This window comes from Arvicola amphibius, chromosome 12, assembly GCF_903992535.2.
Source record: "Arvicola amphibius chromosome 12, mArvAmp1.2, whole genome shotgun sequence".
In the NCBI taxonomy this organism is placed as follows: Eukaryota; Metazoa; Chordata; class Mammalia; order Rodentia; family Cricetidae; genus Arvicola; species Arvicola amphibius.
In genome coordinates, this window is record NC_052058.2 from 85,245,085 (window position 1) to 85,264,149 (window position 19,065).

General features: G+C 40.9%; 1 protein-coding gene across 6 annotated transcripts in view; it reads left to right on the forward strand.

Moving 5' to 3' along the window:
• The window catches only part of Ppp1r12b (protein phosphatase 1 regulatory subunit 12B), a 215,516-nt gene that overhangs the window by 120,848 nt on the left and 75,603 nt on the right, over positions 1-19,065 (forward strand). For all 6 annotated transcript variants that reach the window (XM_038348745.2, XM_038348737.2, XM_038348746.1 and 3 more), the window contains 4 exons: positions 1,333-1,536; positions 3,456-3,645; positions 3,727-3,839; positions 5,582-5,623. In XM_038348745.2, the coding sequence (XP_038204673.1) occupies positions 1,333-1,536; positions 3,456-3,645; positions 3,727-3,839; positions 5,582-5,623 (549 nt within the window). The remainder of the gene's footprint in view (positions 1-1,332; positions 1,537-3,455; positions 3,646-3,726; positions 3,840-5,581; positions 5,624-19,065) is intronic.

Here is a 19,065-nt window from a genome sequence, read left to right on the forward strand (position 1 = left end):
TCCTTTCCTTCTCCCCATAGGTGGGTTTTATATGGGTTTTGGGAACTCATATTCTGGTCCTCTCAGTCGTTTATCCACTGGGCTATCTTCCCATGTCCCAACATTTCTATCTTAACATGTGCATAAGATCATGTGATGATCTTTTTTATGTAATTTATGCTAGATTGAAAGTTTCTTGAAATGGTGCTGGTTTGCTAGTTCAGCAAATAAAAGCACTTCCTGCTCTTGCAGAGGACCTAGGGTCAGTTCCTAGTGTTTATATAGTGGCTTATAACTACCTGTAATCCAGTTCCAGGGGATTCAATGCCCTATTCTGGCCTCTGCAGCCTTTTGTATGCACATGGTACACATCAACTCAGGCAGGCTTACACACATACCTATAACATATAAATCTTCAAAGAAAGTTTCTTGAATCACTTGACTTGCCTTTGTAGTTTAACTGCTTGAAGACATCAGTAATGTAAAAGAATGAATAAAACAATGAATAGTTAAAATTTTTTTGAGACTGGAGAGACAGTCGTGCAGTGAAGGGTGCTTTCTGACCCCATGTTGCCAGGTCACTCACAACCATCTATAACTCCAGTTTCAGGGGATCTGACACCATCTGGCCTTCACAAAAAGTATGCTTGTCTGCATATACGGGAGCATGTGTATACACATAATTTTATAAAGTGAAAAGAATGTTATGGATTTACTACTCAATGACTGCCTCCTCTGAGGCTCTGAGAATGTCAGTCTCAGTCTCTTCTCAGTGCTGTCCTACTCCAAGTCTCTATCATTTAATTGCTTTGCTTTTGTCCTGCTGCTCCAATGATCTCGGGGGGAAACATTACTTGTTAGCACATCTCTGTGCGATTCCTAACGTTACTCAGGAAATGATGTTAGAGAGAAAGATAATATAGTGTTTCAGGAAGTTTTGTTGTTTTAGCCTAACTTTGAATTTTTATGTTTTTGAACCAGGTTTTACAAATTTGATTTTTCCAGTATTTACTGATCAGGGAATTAGAAGGTAACCATTTGATCTTGGGAGAGGGTAAAGTATATACAAAAAAATTGAGCACAATTTGCTATAGACCAAATATATCTATAACAGCAGATTCCACCGTTGACCTATTTTTTGGAAGACTAAGTTGGGAAAGCTAACGTATTAGTTCCAAGTATACGTAGATTTAGGTCTGAGTTCTCTGCACAGCGTGGTGCTTATTTTAAACATGTGTTGTTAGAAATGGCCTTCTGTTGCATCTTGGGAGCTTCATTTGGTTGTTTTGGGGACAGTTTCTCTGCTCAAGAATGTTAGTGTGAATCTATCTTTACCGTTTGATATTTTCCCAGGGTGTTACCCTAACAGATCTTCAAGAAGCAGAGAAGACTTTCAGCAGGTCAAGGGCAGAGAGGCAAGCTCAGGAACAGCCCAGTGAAAAGTTTGAAGACCCTGGTGGACTTGAAGGGAACACCAAGAAGCAGGAGCCATCAGCTGCCCCAACAAAGGAAGCTGAGGGAGGCCAGCTATCTGGGGGCAGGAGTCTGGAGGAAGAGGTGAGCTCCTCTTGCTGGCATGCTGTGCACCACAAGCAGGATAATTTAGTGTACTTCCTCTATGGTAGTTTAAATGCTGGTCTGCCTTGCATTAGTAAACCATTCTTAAAAGACACTGTGTGTTTATAGCTGTCTTCGGTGTAGAGCTGTATGGCTGAAAAGATCTGAAGGATTTCGGTTCTTTAAGTGATTTTTTTTCTCCTGAGAGTTAACTAATGCTTTTGAGTGAATGTCTTACTATTCTAGAGGAGTGCATATAGTATAATAAGATCTGTTTTAATGGCAGACACTGTTATAAGAATTTCAAATATATTAATTGATTTAATTTTCAGGATACCCTTCTGAGATCAGTATTGTTATTCCTATTTTATAGATGAGGAAGTTGAGTCTCACAGGCTGAGTAACTTACCTTATACTCTACACATGGAGAGGTAGGCCAGTGAGAATTTGAAGATAGGCAGTCTGACCTTCCAGCTTGTTTAACACAAATGTGTTGTTCCCAAAGTCCTGCAGAGCACTCCTAGGTGTCATGGTCTGTGTGGGCATGTGTCTCTAGTGAAAGTGGTATTCACTGAGAGGATCAAGGGTACACTTAGTGCAAGCATACTCCTGATTTCAGTTGTAACTGTTGTCTCTATAATTATTATAACTACTCCTTCTCTCTCAAAAGTGTCCCAATGTGAACTGATAAATATGGATACTGTAGCTATGAGAGCAAGGAATCTCTCACTTGTTGGCACTCTTGAGTGCTGAGTTCTGTAAACTGATATTATTGTGCATCTTGTTTGTTTTGTTAAGTTATTATTTGCTAGCTGGACAGTAGTGATGCACGCCTTTAGTCTCAGCACTCGGGAGGCAGAGGCAGGCGGATCTCTGTGAATTCGAGGTCAGCCTGGTCTATAGAGTGTGTTCCAGGACAGCTAAGACTACCCAGAGAAACCCTGTCTCGAAAAACAAAAACAAAAAAGGTTATTGCTGAGTACTGGTTTCTAGATAGTGTTCAGGTCCCTAAGACATTATCTAAACCCTCAGCATCCTTCTAAGGATAGTTTATCCCTGTTTTACTTACGAGGGTGCTGAGGCTTAGAGAAGTTAACTTAAGATCACACAGCTACTACCTGCAGAAGTAGACTTTAAGCCAAGTTCTGTCTGGGCCCAAAACTTGTTTATTTCATTGTTTCTGTCTTTATGGCTTATAAATTAAAAGTATGCAACTTCTACACTGTGAACTTAATTTATAGATACAACTTGTTTAAGATACAAATTCTTATTTGTCTCTTAAAGAATCTTCAGTTAATTAAGCTAAGGCTAATTGTTCTGTTTTAACTCTCAGAAAGAAAAATTCGAAAGGGGAAATAGAAATTTAAAAAAGCTCTAGGAAAATAGTGAAGTCATTTGTGGTACAGCCTTGCCTAGTGTGTGTCAGGCCTGGCTTTGATGCCCAGAACATGAAATGAGCTCTTCAGTGAGTCAGTACCATGTTGGTGGAGTGCCCAGACAGTGCAGGAATGGTCACATTTGCTCTCTATCCACAGGTCATTGCCACTCTTGTTTCTTCACACTCCTAGCTTTTTATTTCCCATGTACTCTGTCATTGAGCACCCCATCTTAAAAACAGCAGTGCTTTCCCCATTTTCAAGGTCAAAAGAATTATTAACAATGAGCTATTTAGTACCCTTTGGTCACTTTAGAAAGAGTTTATCTTAACTGCTGTGGTCAAAATGATATCCTCAGAGTGGGACTCCAGAAGCTGTTGGTTCCTGATCACTTACTAACACTAATTCAGCAGATAGAGGCTGATTGAACATCAGTTGTTACTAAGTCCTCTTCATATTGAAAGACCCATTTTGAAGAAGCCTACTGTCTTTATCCTTTGATGAACTTGACCACCAAAATCTCATCCTGTGGATTATTTCTAGCCTATCTATCATCGCCTAAGGTGTTCAACTCAACCAGACAAACCCACAACACCCGTGTCTCCTTCTGCATCAAGAACCTTACTCTACACTGGTTCTCATCTACTACGGACAGGTAGAGCTTCAGACCCCGATTCTGTGAATTCAGAAACCACCACAAACGCCACAGCTGCAAAGGAAATGGACAAGAATGGTATGCATAGCTTCAGAAGCCACTGTCCAGTGTGCATGGCCCAGGTTTTTAAGGTCCACATTCTGTGTTATCTTTGGGCAGAGAAAGAAGGAGCTGATTTGGATGATGAGTCCTCTAACAGGCTGTCTATCCGAGAGAGGAGGCGACCTAAGGACCGGCGAAGAGGCACAGGCATTAACTTCTGGACAAAGGATGTAAGTACATTCATCTGAGTAGGGCATACCATATCACCTGTGGCTGCCAGCCTCCTTGTTGAGGTCAAAAGAAAGACCCATGAAATGCCATGATTGTCATAGACATGACAAAGAACTTTACTAAGAAAAAGGGAAGACTCTGCAGGTATGGGACTCATTTGGTATGTTTCTGCTAAGTGCCTAGAGCAGTGCTGAATACAGAGATACTCTGTAACTGATATAGAAATTTTGAAAGCTGGAGATTTTCAGCTACTGTGTAAGCAAGTGGATAAATTTGGCAAATTTTAGCAGTTGTTTCTAGGAGTCTGATGTGGGAGAGTCTTCTGTTTGTGTTGGTTTCATTCGTTAATAAAGAAACTGCCTTGGCCCATTTAATAGGCCAGCCCTTAGGTGGGTGGAGTAGACAGAACAGGAAGAAGGAAATGAGGTAGATGGCTCAGACAATTGCCCCGCCTCTGCTCTCTGGGACAGATGCCATGAAGCCAGCCACCAGGTCAGACATGCTGAATCTTTCCCGGTAAGACACCACTCATGGTGTTACATACATTATTAGATATGGGTCAGTCAAGATGTGAGTAAGAGGCTGAAACTAATGGGCCAGGCAGTGTTTAAATGAATACAGTTTGTGTGTTGTTATTTCGGGGCATAAGCTAGCAGGCGACCAGGAGAAGGGCGGCGGGAACGCAGCCTGCAGCTCTCACTACTTTCAGGAGTCCCTGAAAGTCATGTAGTTGACAGTATCTTAATACTACCTATAAACCAAGGTTTAACTATTGTAGGGTGATAAGAATTTTGAAGGAAGAGGCTGGAGAGATTGCTCGTGGTTAAGACCATTCATTTTTTTCAGAAGAACCAGGCCCAGTTCTCAGTACCCACATGGTGGCTCACAGCCATCATAACCCCAGTTCCAGGGACCCAACAGGCACACACGATGCACATACTTGCATTTAGGCAAAACACTCATATGTGTAAAGCAAATAAATATTTTCTTTTTCTTTTTTAAAAAATGTTTTAAAAAAGAATTTCAGAGGGCTTAAAGTCTATAATTTGACACAGGTTTAAAATGAGTCAGTTTTACCTTTCTGTATGGTAAAGGATCAAATAGAGAACAGGTCCCCAGTGCTTACTAAGCACAAACACACAGTACTTCAATGCATTCCCTTTATAACTGCTTCTAATGTTCCAATTCAAACCTGTTACTGACATTTTTTAAACCAAGTGACCAATACCGTAAACCAGAGGCCCCTGGTTCCTAATGACCCACATGAAAACTAGATAAAACTATGCAGCAAGACAAGAAATTTAGCAGTAGTCATCTCTTGTTTCAAACCAACTTTTAGCAAAGATGCATTGCCCTGTTTTAGGACTAAATCGATAGTGTTTTGTTTTTACCGGTGCTGGGGATTGAACTCGAGGCCTTGCAGATACTAGTCAAACAAACTCTTCACCGGTAAGCTGCACTCCCTGACCACAAGGTGACAGTGTTTAACAGAGTGAAATGAAGTCTTGCTTTTTGAAAAAATACCTTTTAACCAACTGTGGTTGGTTTGACATTTTTTATCGTGGTGATATTTCGAAGTCCCCTGCCTGTGACAGCTGTTGAAAGTGGCAATAATGGCATCGCTTTCAGTTTTCATTGCCCATGTTTGAAACGCCAAGAGATGTGATTGATAGGAACTGACCTTGTTTTCAGAGAGGTCTGTGGCTATGATCCTTTTGTTTTTCCTCCCCTTTCCTTTCAGGAGGATGATGCAGATGTCTCTGAAGAGGTCAAAGAAGCATGGGTATGTGACACACTGGTGACACAGCCCCTTTGTGGTTCAGCCTTGCTCCTTGGCACAGGAGATGAGCAGATCTATGTAGATGTGGGCAGAGGGTGAAGACGAGCACTGCTCTGAGCAGTGTGACAGGGGCTTGTTGGGGCCTCTTTTTCCTGTGCAGCAGCACTGCCGTGCTCCTGAACGACTTTCCAGTGCCTACTGTGCTGGTTGCCAGGCATTGACACCCACACAGGTGCCACATGTCTCCCTTGAACATTACTGGATTGGATAAAGGACTGGGAAATTTTCGGAATGTGAAATAAAAAGCGATGCCGGTTCCTAATGATTCTCTTCTAACAGAGAACATAAACCTTGAGGCCATTTAAGAGTTATTTATATTTGTCTTTGAAGTGATGGTAAGTGCCTCACCTCTTCAGTAACTTGACTTTTTGAAACCTGGCATCCAACTCCTCTTGGCACTGGAAGGCCTACACCTACCATCCCTCCTCTGAGCTACTTTTAAACCTCTAAACACTGGTAAAAACCAAATTCATACAAATCTTTGTGCTTTACTTTTCAAAGCATATAAAATGATAGCCTTTTAGTACCATACAGTTTATTATTGTACATTTATTCTCAGAATATATTTAATGATCTTTAGAGAAAATCAACAACTAGTTCATTTTTATCAGTAGAAACATAAGTAACAAATTTTCATTGTTCTATCTAAATACTTACAATCCCAAGCGGTAACTGTGTTGTGGTATATGTTTGCAACCCCTTATGAGTCCATGGCAGGAGCATCACAAGTTTTTTGGTTTTGAGGTTATGTGTATGTGTGTGTGTGTGTTTCCTGTTCATGTGTTGATAGATAGGTATGGATGCACTTGCATATGTTGTATGGAGACCAGAGGTCAACATCAGGTGATTTCTTCAACTAGTCTCACCTTAATATTTGAAAAAGGATCTCTCGCTGAACCTGGAGCTCATAAATTGGGCTAGACAGGTTGGTTAGCAAATTCTATGGATCCTCCTGTCTTCCACCTCCCAAGTGCGGAGATTACAGGTATGCAGTACTGTCTGGCCTTTTTATATAGGTGCTAAGAATCTGACCTCTGGTCCACTTTACTATCTAAGCTATCTCCAGCCACTGTATGATAAATTTAAGGCTAGACTGAGCTATGTTGTGAGATCTTGTCTTAAATGTGGGTGGTAATTAATGATAACATGGGTAAGAATTGTCTACCTTGATTGATGTTGAGACTTTATGTAATAAAGATGAATTGGGCTGTTTAGAAATAACACATAAAATCCTTTGAAATCCGAGCAATGGTGGTGCATGCCTTTAATCCCGGTATTTGGGAGGCAAAGGCAGGTGGATCTCTGAGTTTGAGGCCAGTTTGAAAAACTAAACAAAACGAAAAATCCCCTGGAGCAGAAGTGAGTGAGTGCGTGTCTGTTTATGTGTATGTGTGTGTGTGTGTGTGTGTGTGTGAGAGAGAGAGAGAGAGAGAGAGAGAGAGAGAGAGAGAGACAGACAGACAGAGACAGAAACAAAGAGAGATAGAGACAGATTGTGTATGTATGTCAGCAACTTTCTAGATCCTTTAAGGCAGTGGTTCTCAACTTTCCTAATGCTGTGACCCTTTAATATAGTTCCTCATGTTATGGTGGCCCCTCAATCACAAAAGTATTTTTGTTGCTACTTCAGAACTATAATTTTGCTACTGCTATGAGTCATAAATATCTGTGTTTTACAATGATCTTAGGCAACTTTTGTAAAAGGCTCATTTAACCCCCAAAGGGATCACGACCCCCAGGTTCAGAACTGCTGCTTTAAGGGTTTTGAAAAGGCTTTTGGAGACAGAAAAGTTCTTTTGTGGAACTATGCTTAAACAGAGAGTCTGAGTAATAGATTGCAAAGCCCTGGAAAGGACCATAATCCCTATAGGGTTAATACAGGCCATTGAGAGCCAGGGAATTACAAGGGAAGTTTTGTTGTCATAGAATGTGTTGTTAGTAAAAACCTTCTGTACTAAACTAATTGGCACTGGAAAATCCAAGCCCAGGGTACGAAGCAAGAAGAATTAAAATGGTCTTTGATACAATGCTTCTTAGGGAATTTTATTTTAAGTTTGTTGGATTAAAACCATAGAAAGGACTTTCTGGTTTTGTGTTAAAAAGCATGGACTGTTAGGATTTGACATGGAGATCATTTGTCAGACTAAAGAATATTTCATTTATCCAATTATTTGTGGCATCTACTAGTGTTTCCCATATGTCAGGTAGACTCCACCTTAATCTCAGCAAATGATAAGCAGCCCAATGCCTCTAGTGTATGGATGTATGGATGTATGGGTACCTTTGCATGTATGTAGGTAAGCTAGGGTTGGTCCAAGCACTTGCCAGGAGATGCTATTCCCCAGTACTACTCAGTTCTGCAAAGGAAAGGCTGTAGATGAGACAGCCTAGCTGAGGCTGCCTTTTAAAAAAGTCTTATATTTGCTTGTTCCTTTACTTGTTTGTTTTCCTTGCTGGTGTACTCTTTACCAACGATAGTAGGCATTATCCATATGGGCCCACACAAGAAATATCTGATGATGACCCAGAATAAATTGCTACAATCCTACCTAAAGATAGTCGGTAGTATCTAGTGACTCCTAGGACTCTTAGGACTCTTTCTTATGCCATACTGTCCATCCATTAAACAGTAAAGTTGATTTGTCTCTGTAGCAACTGATGTGCCCAACAAAAGAGGGAAATTCTGTGAAGTAGCACTATAGCTAATCAGTATGGATACTGTGTGAGAAGCCAGGGCAGTTCCTTCCTCTCTTATTATTGGTTCATTGAAATTCTATCTGCTATTGAGGTTGTACTAGCTCCTCTCTCTTCCTAGAGTGGTAATACCTATTGCTTTTAAAGTTGACTCCCCCCAAGACTCTGATAGCTATTTTTCAACTGAAATACTATTTATAAGCAATAAAATATATAAATTTAAAAATGCACCATTTGGGGAATATTGACGTATAACTACCACCCAGCAGAATATAGAATTTCTCCATCACCTTATACCGTTCTTTTTTTGTCCCTTTCCAGTCAATCCATTAACCCATGAAGCAATCATTTTTCTGATTGTCACCATAATTTTGTATGAACTCATCCAGCGATGTTTAATTTTAAGAAGCAAATTTCAGTGGTTATTATCGCTACTATATTCTTCCACTTGGGATTAGAGCAAAATGATTTCCAAATATGACTCTTTCTTCTCTTTTTGAGTATTTTGAAAAATTCTTGAGTGTCTTACCATGTGCCAATAGCAACTGCATGGCCGAGAAGGCCTTCTGTGTAACCGAAGCCCTGCTGACATCACTAGAATTCATTTCCTCTTTTAGGACTTATGAAAATGAAACTAAGATTTAGTTACAAACAAGATTCATGGCCCAGGATAGCACTGATGTTTTCTCATGTGCAGAGTAGATGGTAAAGGGATGAGTTACATGTTGTTCTCGTGAGCATAGTGGCACAGTGAGGAGTCTGGGGACCTTGCTTAAGCTCAGCAAAGTAAATGATTAGGGTCCAAACCTACCCCAGTTATGTTTAAAACAATTCTGTTTCATTATCCACAGTAGGTATTTAACAGGTAATCTCTGGAAATCTTTAGATATCTTTTGTATTACTAAGTGAAAAAATAAATTTAAATGTTAATATAAGTGTCTTTATATTCAGGAGTATGCTCGATGAACAGTAGTCCTCCTTTATACATGGGGAGTGTTTTCCAAGATGGGGGGTGGGAGGCTGCCTAAAATTGTAGATAGGACTATACAGTACATGTACTACGTTTTCTCTTATGTACCTATGTTGAATTTTAGCCTGAAATCAGTTACAGTAAACAATAATAAAAAGGACTTCTGTAACTGTGAGCTGAGTAAAGTGACCAACATCACTACTCTTATATTTTCAGGACATCACTTAGTAAAATAAGGATGACTCGAATACAAGCACTACAATCTTGATGTCTTAAAGGGTGATCTGATCGCTAAGAAGGCTCTTAAATGACCAGGTTCTGGACAAAGAGGTGATTCATGTTTCAGGCAGGACAGAGCAGGGTGGTATGAGATTTTATCACACTACTCAAAACAAGACACATTTTTTTTTTTTTTTTTTGGTTTTTCGAGACAGGGTTTCCATGTAGTTTCTAGAGCCTGTCCTGGAACTAGCTCTTGTAGACCAGGCTGGCCTCGAACTCACAGAGATCCGCCTGCCTCTGCCTCCCAAGTGCTGGGATTAAAGGCGTGCGCCACCACCGCCCGGCACATTTTTTTTTAAATATATGAATTGGCTATTCTGGAATTTTCATTTAACCTCTTCAAGTAGTCTGACTGAGTAGTTAAACCCATGGAAAGCAGAACTGCAGAAGAGGTTTGGGTGGCTGTTGTAGCAGTGACAGTCTAGAGTGTCTGCTCTGGCCTGAGCAACTGTATGCACACTTGAACCCTCTCCACCTGTTCCTACCTTCCATGGGCACACTTGAACCCTTTCTGTCTGTTCCTACCTTCATCTTTGGCCTATTTTTTATGTGACATGAAATTTGCTTGTTTCCCATCTTCTGGGGCAGTCTGTTCCCAGCCCAACCGTGTTGTATAACTGATTTTATCACTAGAGGGCACAAGTAATCAGCAGAGAAGATGTTTGTGAGCAAGCAGAAGGATGCCTCGCATATCACCATAGAACCTCCACCTGACGATAGATGAAGAAAATGACAGAGCCCCACATTGGAGCACCGGAATGAGCTCCCAAGGTCCTGATGAGGAGCAGAAGGAGAGAGAACATGAGAAAGAAAGTCAGGACCGTGAGGGAACCTCCATCAGGCGACAGATGGGGAAGGTGACTGAGCCCCACATTGGAGCACTGGACTGAGCTCCCAAGGTCCTGATGAGGAGCAGAAGGAGCGAGAACATGAGGGAGAAAGTCAGGAACAAGAGGGGTGCGTTCTCTCATGGAGACGGTGGGACAGAACTAATGGGAGATCACCAACTCCAGTTGGAATGGGACTGATGGATCATGCGACCAAACCCGTCTCTCTGAATGTGGCCAACAGCGGGGGCTGACTGAGAAGCAAAGGACAGTGGCTCTGGGCTCTGATTTTTCTGCATGGACGGGCTCTGTGGGAGCCTTCTCAGCTTGGTCGATCACCTTCCTGGACCTGGGGGGAGCTGGGAGGACCTTGGTCTTAGCATAGAGTGGGGAACCCTGATGGCTCCTTGGCCTGGAGAGGGAGGGAGGGGAGGTATGGATGGAGGGGAGGGGAGGGAAGGGGTAGAAGGAGGGGAGGGAAGGGGGAGGAGGAGGGGAGGGAGGGGGGAGGAGGAGGGAAGGAGATGTAAATTTTTAAATATAAAAAAAAAAACCATGAGGAAAAAAAAAATGAAGCAGAATCACAGACACTGCTTTTGCTTTTAAAGACTTGTTGAATAAGCCAGTTCAATATAGTAAAGGTGTTTGCCTTATAATCCTTTGTATCATGAGCTACAAGATAATGTACAGATAACTTGGTTCAAGAACCTAATCCCACAGTTAAGAAAACTAAGACCCAAAGAAGCAAATTATTTGGAGACATGAAATCTCTGTGTGATCCTATGGCTTGCATCAGGAGACTTTTTAAATGTGTCAGTAGTGACACAGACCTGAAAATAGGGCTTATATTTTGTCATGCCCTGTTTATCCATTTATCCACTTATTTTTTTACCTAGCAGGTTACATGTTTGAATTGATCTACTGTTAGCTTCTGACCTCCTTGAGTGAAGGAACATCTTAAGAACTTATAAGCTGCTTACAGAGTAGCAAAATTCAGTGGGTGAGGACATCGCCATTCTGCTGTTCCTTTTGTTGTTGTTGTTGTTGTTGTTTGTTTTGTTTTGTTTTTTGTTTTTGTTCTTTCTAGACAAGGTTTCTCTGTAGCTTTGGTGCCTGTCCTGGAACTAGCTCTTGTAGACCAGGCTGGCCTCGAACTCACAGAGATCTGCCTGCCTCTGCCTCCCGAGGGCTGGGATTAAAAGTGTGTGCCACCACCGCCTGGCTTCTCTGCTGTTCTTGACATAGATGGGTAGCTGTTTCTGTCAGGAAGTAAGAATTAACATACTTTTGTTAGGAAATCTCACTCCCACCTGTAATTCCCTGAAGCTTCCTTAAGAGAATCAGATGATACCCAATCTAAACAAATTAATTGAAACTTTACCCTCTAGGTAAGAAGTAGAGCTGTTTTAATCCTGAATGGAACTGATAGATTAAATTAATAACCACCCCCTAAAATGCATTGTTAATTTATGGATTCAAGGTACCTGGCTGTTGTAGATAACTGCTGACCTGCTAGTGGAAAGATCTGCTGGTAAGGTGCTCTAGAAGAGGTAAGCAATTTAATGTAGGCAGTTTCCAACTGAATAAAAGAGAGAACAAGTTAAATTTGCTGCCATGGCTTAGTTCTGAATGTTAACAGGAAATCGATGCCCCAGAAATGTCTGTAATGAGAACCACTAAATTCATTTTGTATTTTGAGCTGCCTCCCTCTTGTTTGAATCTTCCTGTTCTTTCACTCAGTAAGTGCTCTTATGTACCGTTTGTGGTTAGGCATTTTTCTAGAGTCTGGGAATATGACAATAAACAAAAAGTCCTGTTCTTGTAGAATTTACTTTCCAACAAGAGAGACTGGCAATAAATAAATAAAGTAAACAGATGATAAGTGCTATTTAAAAAACAGAGCAAAGATGAACAGAAGTGTCACATGGACTGAAACTTCACATTGTAAATAGAGCAATCAGATTAGGCAGCATTGACAGAAGATTTAGTGTAGACTAAAGGATATGAGATGGGAAACTATACTGGACAGATGAGGGTAGGGTAAGGAACACTCCCAAGGACCCCTCGGCAGGTGAGCCCTGCATGTTTGAGGACAGGTTGAGAAAACAAATGTGTCTAGAGCAGAATGAACAAAAGGGAAGATAGATTGAACTATGTCATTGCAACAGCTTCAGCGTTTGCTTTGCAGATGTGGGTACCTATTAGAAGCTTTTTTATTCCACACCAGAGTAACGTGATTACTTGTATTTTATAAATTCTGATGCCATATTGGAGAAGAAACTCTGAGGGGAAAGCAATGGAAGCAAGAATATCAGTTAGGAGGCTGCTCCCATAATACAGGAAACAGTGGATGATGGTGGTTTAGGACCAAGGATGGCAGAAAGATTCTGAAGAGTTGTATTCAGGATGTATTTTGAAATTGGAACCACCTAGATTTACTGTTGGTTTGAAAATAGTATGAAGATAAAGAAGTGAAGGTTGGCACCAAAGCTTTTAGCAACATCATCCCTAAGGGTGAGTTTTACGGCTGAGATAGAAAAGGCTATAGCAAGAACAGATCTGACAGAAGAAAGGCAGGCATCTATTTGGGATAGAGTGTTGGGCACACTAAGTTCAACTGGAAATGTCAAGAGAGCAGTTGAATGTGCATCTAGAGTTCAAGTTAGAGTCCAGGCTGGATTTATAGACTTGGTTGTCAGTAAAGTTACAGATCATCTCTAAAACCATGAGCTTGAGTGCAGTCACCAGGAGAATAACTTCAGGGACCAAAGACAAAACTCTGGAGCACTCTGAAATTCAAAGCAAGGGACTGAGAACTCTCATGGGAGGCTAGCCTTGGCTCTTGACTTGAAGACTGAGTGGATTTCTCCCCTTTCCAAATTAAAAACAAAACAACAGTGCAATAAGTTGTTGTGGCTTTGTTCTTTACCATGTTTTTTTAGTTGTATAGTGTTATTTTTTAAAAAAAATTTATTTATTATGTATACAGCATTCTGCCTGCATGTATGCCTGCACACCAGAAGAGGGCACCAGACCCCATTATAGATGGTTGTGAGCCACCATGTGGTTGCTGGGAATTGAACTCAGGACCTCTGGAAGAGCAGCCAGTGCTCTTAACCTCTGAGCCATCTCTCCAGCTCTCGTTTTATAAAGTGTTATTACCCATACAATCTGCTTGGCCTTTTTATCAAAGAGGGGTAAGAGAGCTACATCCCCCAGAGCCTCTGTTGACACCTTTGGAATAAAGACCACTGCCTCTCTACCTTGAGCCTGTTCTAAAAGAATTACAAGGGGCTTTGCTGACTAAACAGGGAAATTGTTGAGATGACTCACCTCTGAGTCCCCTTTGCTTTGTCTTATTTTTCTCAGCTTTATTGTTTTTTTTTATTAACTAGCTCTTCCCATTTTTTAATGTGGGGAGAAAAAACCTCTCTTTTAACTAATTCCTCCCTTGAAGAATTCCCAGCTGTCTCACAGATCTGCTGCCCGCTGATGACGATGCAGATGTGAGGCTGACTGCTGCTGTAGAACAGTAGAAGTCTGACCGGATTTCGGTGCAGTTACCTGGTTTGGCAGTAGTCCAAGAAGGGGTCCAGGAACAGCCCACCAGGAGAGAAAAAAGGAAACCTAGCCAGTGGGGCAGTGACTCTGGCCACGTGTAGCTCTGCAGCCACAGGCAAACAGCTTTTTTTTTTTTTTGTGAATTTATACCCAAAAAGTTGGTACCAAATGTAGCACAAATTCTAGTTGTTCTTAATAATAAAAACTCGGAGTCAGCTATAGGGGTTAATGCTGAAGATCAGAGAAGCAAAACGGCTAGCCACTAGAGTTCTTACTTCTACCAATGCTCAGACCAAAAGAGCCATCCTGTTCTCAGACTGCATCCTCGGACTGACTGCGTTCGCAGACTGACTGTCTAGACGCTGGCCTCTGACTGCACTGAGCTCCTGTCTCCTCCCACCTTATATTCCTCTTTCCACCAGCCATATCATGGCTGTCTCTACCTTTCTAGTGCTGGGATTAGAGGTGTGTGATCCTAGCTGCTGTGATCACCTTTGTGTGAGATCTGTTTCTCTTTTTGACTGGATCAATTTCGTGTAGCCCAGGGTGGCCTTGAACTAACAGAAATAAGTCTGCCTCTGTCTCCTGAGTCCTGGAATTAAAGATGTGTGCCACCACTCCCAGATCTCTAGTGGCTTAGCTCTGCGCTCTAATCTTCAGGCAAGCTTCATTTGTTAAAACACAAACAAAATATCACCACAATTTCACTTATGAAGCTTTTTTTTGAGAAGCATTTATTTCTAGATGCTACTGAATTCTCTAAACTTTGTTTTATCTTGTGGTGGCTCAAATGGCCATCATAGATTGAGTTTAGAACTGAACAACTTCAAAGCTATTGTGTTAACCATCTCATTTTGAAGATAACCGGGCCAATTCAGTGGCTCAGTGGGCAAAAGTACTTGCCACAAGAATCTGACGACCCAAGTTCAATCCCCAGAATCCACAGTAAAAGAAGAGAATAAACTCCCAAAAGTTGTCCTCTGGTCCCCATATGTACCCTGTAGCACTTAAAGGCCCACACACTTTTCTGTGTGATACGTACATACACTGCATGGTTAGATGAATAAAGGTCACACCAGCGGCTCAGAGATGAACTAATGCGAGGATGGTGGCATTCCACTCCCTGTTCATGTCACACTGCTTTCAGTTGTGTCTTTCTGCCTGTTGTTTTTCATGCATCTCAGACTGCTCTGACAGGCATTATAGAATAGAAGCTAAGTACAGAGCCAGGAACAACGTTCTCTGCATGTGAATTCCAACTCAACTATTTTAGATAAGATACTTCTCTTTGCTTCAGTTTCCTCATTTATAAACTAGAGATAGTTATAGTACTAGTGTTTGACTTACGTTATGAAAACGAAGCTAGTACATATAAGTTATTGGTGATTCCTAAGTTTCTAAATCAGTCTAGAACACGGATTTTGGAACTTTCATCGTCCTTTAGAATCATGTGATTGTAAAATGATCTACTAATATTCCCTTAAAGAAAAAAATTGGAGAGTTGAGAAACAGCTTAGATTCCTCTGTAACTCTAACAGGAGTGTTTTGTTGTTTGTTTTTGAGTCAGGGCCTCACCATAGAGCTCCTCCACCCTCCTTCCTGAGTACTGGGATTACAGACATGCCACCACACCTGGCTTTCTGAGACTTTTGAGGATGTTTTTAGGAATTGCTAAGGTAGAGAAGGAAAAAGGAAAGTGTAGAAAAGAACAGGACTAAATGTTTCAAATTTCACTCAGAATCCTTTGAGCTTCCAAGCAAATCAAATCCTCTACAGATTTCTTTGTGGGTCAAGCCACCTTGCATTGTTATCCCCAAATTGCTGTTGTGTCTTTGCTTTTCTCTGGATTTTCAAGTAATTCTTTCTAGACAGTTCTTTACTAGTCTTCTCCTACCCCCTCTCTAGATGAATTTGTACTATTTTGCTCATCTTTCACAAGTGCTCCTGGCTATTTGCTGAATCTTCTCTCCCAAGCAATGTGTTTTTTTTTAGTCTTGTTACTTAATCTCATGAAGCACCTTTGTCTGCTCATTCTCTACCCAGGCATTTTCTTGGCCTTTCTCCTTTTAGGTAAAATCCTAGGTCTGTTTTGCTTTTTCCTCTCTATTGGGGCCTGATTGCCTAATATGGTAAGGTATTTCCCAGACAAGACTGCACTGTTGAGCTGGAACAACAGCTTGCCTGAGTTTAAAGACATGGTAGGTAAGCTATCAGATAGAGCTAGTTATTTATGTAGTAAAGTCATGTTTTTATAGGATACCATATAGCAACCACAAACTTTTTTTTCTTGGTAGGCTTTTCTCTTGCTCTTAACCAAGTTAAAAAGATAATAAAATACAGATTTTCTTCACTCAACTTCTTTATCTTTTGACAGATAAGGAGAAGAATAAATATATAAAAGTACTCAGAATGAGAGTTTTGAGATGTCCAAGAAATTTGATAACATGCTAGTGTTCATAGGATTTTTTTTTTAAATAGGGATAGATTTAATAAACAATGGCTGTTATGAGCTGTTCTCTGGGAGGCAGTCCCGGGGAGCTGGCAGCATTCTGTGTGTGGAATAGCAAGCTGTCCCAGGTTTGTGCAGTTTGCGACGATGGCAGTTGAGAGCAGAGAATAGAGCTGGATAAGTGCAGTCAACCAGCTCTGTCTGGGAAGTTGCTTATCATCCACTGTGCACTGAAGAATCTTCCTCATGGCCACCGCCACCCTGACCTGGAAGGCTCTTTGCTCTCACTGTACATTTGCACTTGTTTCGCAACTGTAGTTTCTTAAAATACTGCAGATGCTAGGGTTTTCTATATATGGATCGCGCCTTGCTCTAGCCCAGGCTGCATAAACCATCTCAAGAACAAAGTTCCTTTTTGGCATCTTTCTTTTATGAGCTCCATTAATTTTAGGCCATGCTGTTGCCAAGGGAATCTCAGTAATCAAAGCTCACATGGACTCCTCGGAAACCCTGTAAGTTTGGTCCCAGAGTCATGTTACATCAGTGAATTCTACTCTAATCAGAAATCTTTATAAAGATTGAATAAACTGATCTTCAAGGTAATCTGTTTGGGCGTCTTTTAAATGTCTTATTTTAAAATGTAGAAGATTTTCCCAACTATTAGGAAAAGTTAATTAATCTCTTGACCTTTCCTTCTTCTACTTCTCTTCTTTCTGCCTCCAGTTGCTCGCAAAGCATCAGTTCATGTTACAACCTGTAACCGTATGTATTTTTGTGGATGACACTCATTAGCATGAAATTCAGAGTAGAGGGGTTTTATGGTTATAAAATAGGTAATACACTTCATTAGAGAAAATTTATGAAGTACAAAAGTATGAAGCTGGTTCTCAAGAGTAGCAGGAGTCTTTCCAGAGGCAGTTGTAAAAGTGCCATGTTTTCGGGGGACACGGTGCTGGGGGAGTGTGTGCGCACTTACTGGGAGGAGGCGAAGGGACTGTCTTGTGATGCTCCTTAAGAAACACTTCCCTAGCTTTTTTTCGTCAAGATGGCGCCAAAAGCGAAGAAGGAAGCTCCTGCCCCTCCCAAAGTGGAAGCTAAAGCGAAGGCCTTGAAAGCCAAGAAGTGCTGAAAGGCGTCCACATCCACAAAAAGAAGATATGCACATCGCCCACCTTTCGGCAGCCCAAGACCCTGCGGCTATGAAGGCAGCCTAAATACCCCCGGAAGAGCGCGCCCAGGAGGAACAAGCTTGACCACTATGCCATCATCAAATTCCCCCTGACCACCGAGTCAGCCATGAAGAAGATAGAAGACAACAACACACTTGTGTTCATTGTGGACGTCAAGGCCAACAAGTACCAGATCAAACAGGCTGTGAAGAAACTCTACCCGACATCCATGTGGCCAAAGTCAACACCCTCATAAGGCCCGACAGAGAGAAGAAGGTGTATGTCCGGTTGGCTCCTGATTATGATGCTCTGGATGTTGCCAACAAAATTGGAATCATCTAAACTGAGCCCAGCCGGCTAATTCTAAATATACACTTTTTCAACATTAAAAAAAAAAAAAAAAAAAAAAAAAAAAAAAAAAAAAAAACACTTCCCTAGAAAGTCTCAGAGGAGTCTGGAATTAAAATCATTTTATGTATAAGCTCAGTTGGTGAGGGCAGTTCTAAAAATTGAGGTATCACACAAATTAGAGAGAAACCATACTTAGATTTACTCACCCCTGATGACTGTGTCACTTAGCTAATGGAGGCATTTACAAGAAGTTCTGAATCTTCATTTGATAGTAATTATCTGAAGTAGCCAAATCTTTGGCTTCTTCATTATGCCTCATAGTATTATTGACCCAAGAATTTTATATATATATATATATAAAATATGTGAATGCATGTATGTGTGTGTGTTATATTTTTAAAATTTATTTGGTAAAGGTGTAGCTCAGAAAAGAGGGCCATGAGGCTGGTTAAATTCCTACCACCATATAATGTGTGTGCATGATGATATGTATTTCATTATAAATTAATCTACTTTTATTTGTTTATTTTAATGGTTTTAGCTAAATTTTATCATTTCATTTCCGAACAGTAAAGGTGAGGGTATTAAAATATTTGTCATAAAAAGATAATTTCTTATGACACAAAGAATAAGAAAAAACTGTGGCCATATTATTTAGATGACATTATTACCATGCTGATGAATTGGGCTGGGGAAATGGCTCAGTGGGCAATAATAGCACCTGCTGCCAAACCTTGGACCAGCTGAATTTGATGCCTTGAATCCACATGGTAAAAGGAGAGACTTGACTCTCTTACAGGTTGTCCTCTGACTTCCACACATGTGTCATTGGTTGTGGACTTCCAAACATATATATGCACACAGTCAAGTAAAGAAGTAAAAAAACTTGAAAACACACTTTGATGAAATTTGTTTGTGTTTTCCCAAAGTGCTTCTATTTTTTAGTGCATATTTAAAACCAACTTAATGATATTCTTGAAAGAAGGATCATTTTCTACTTGAACATTCCTGAGACCCCATCATTACTATGATGACAGTTTCAGAAGGTCGTCTTCAAAGCACTTGGGTTCAAGTCTTTTATC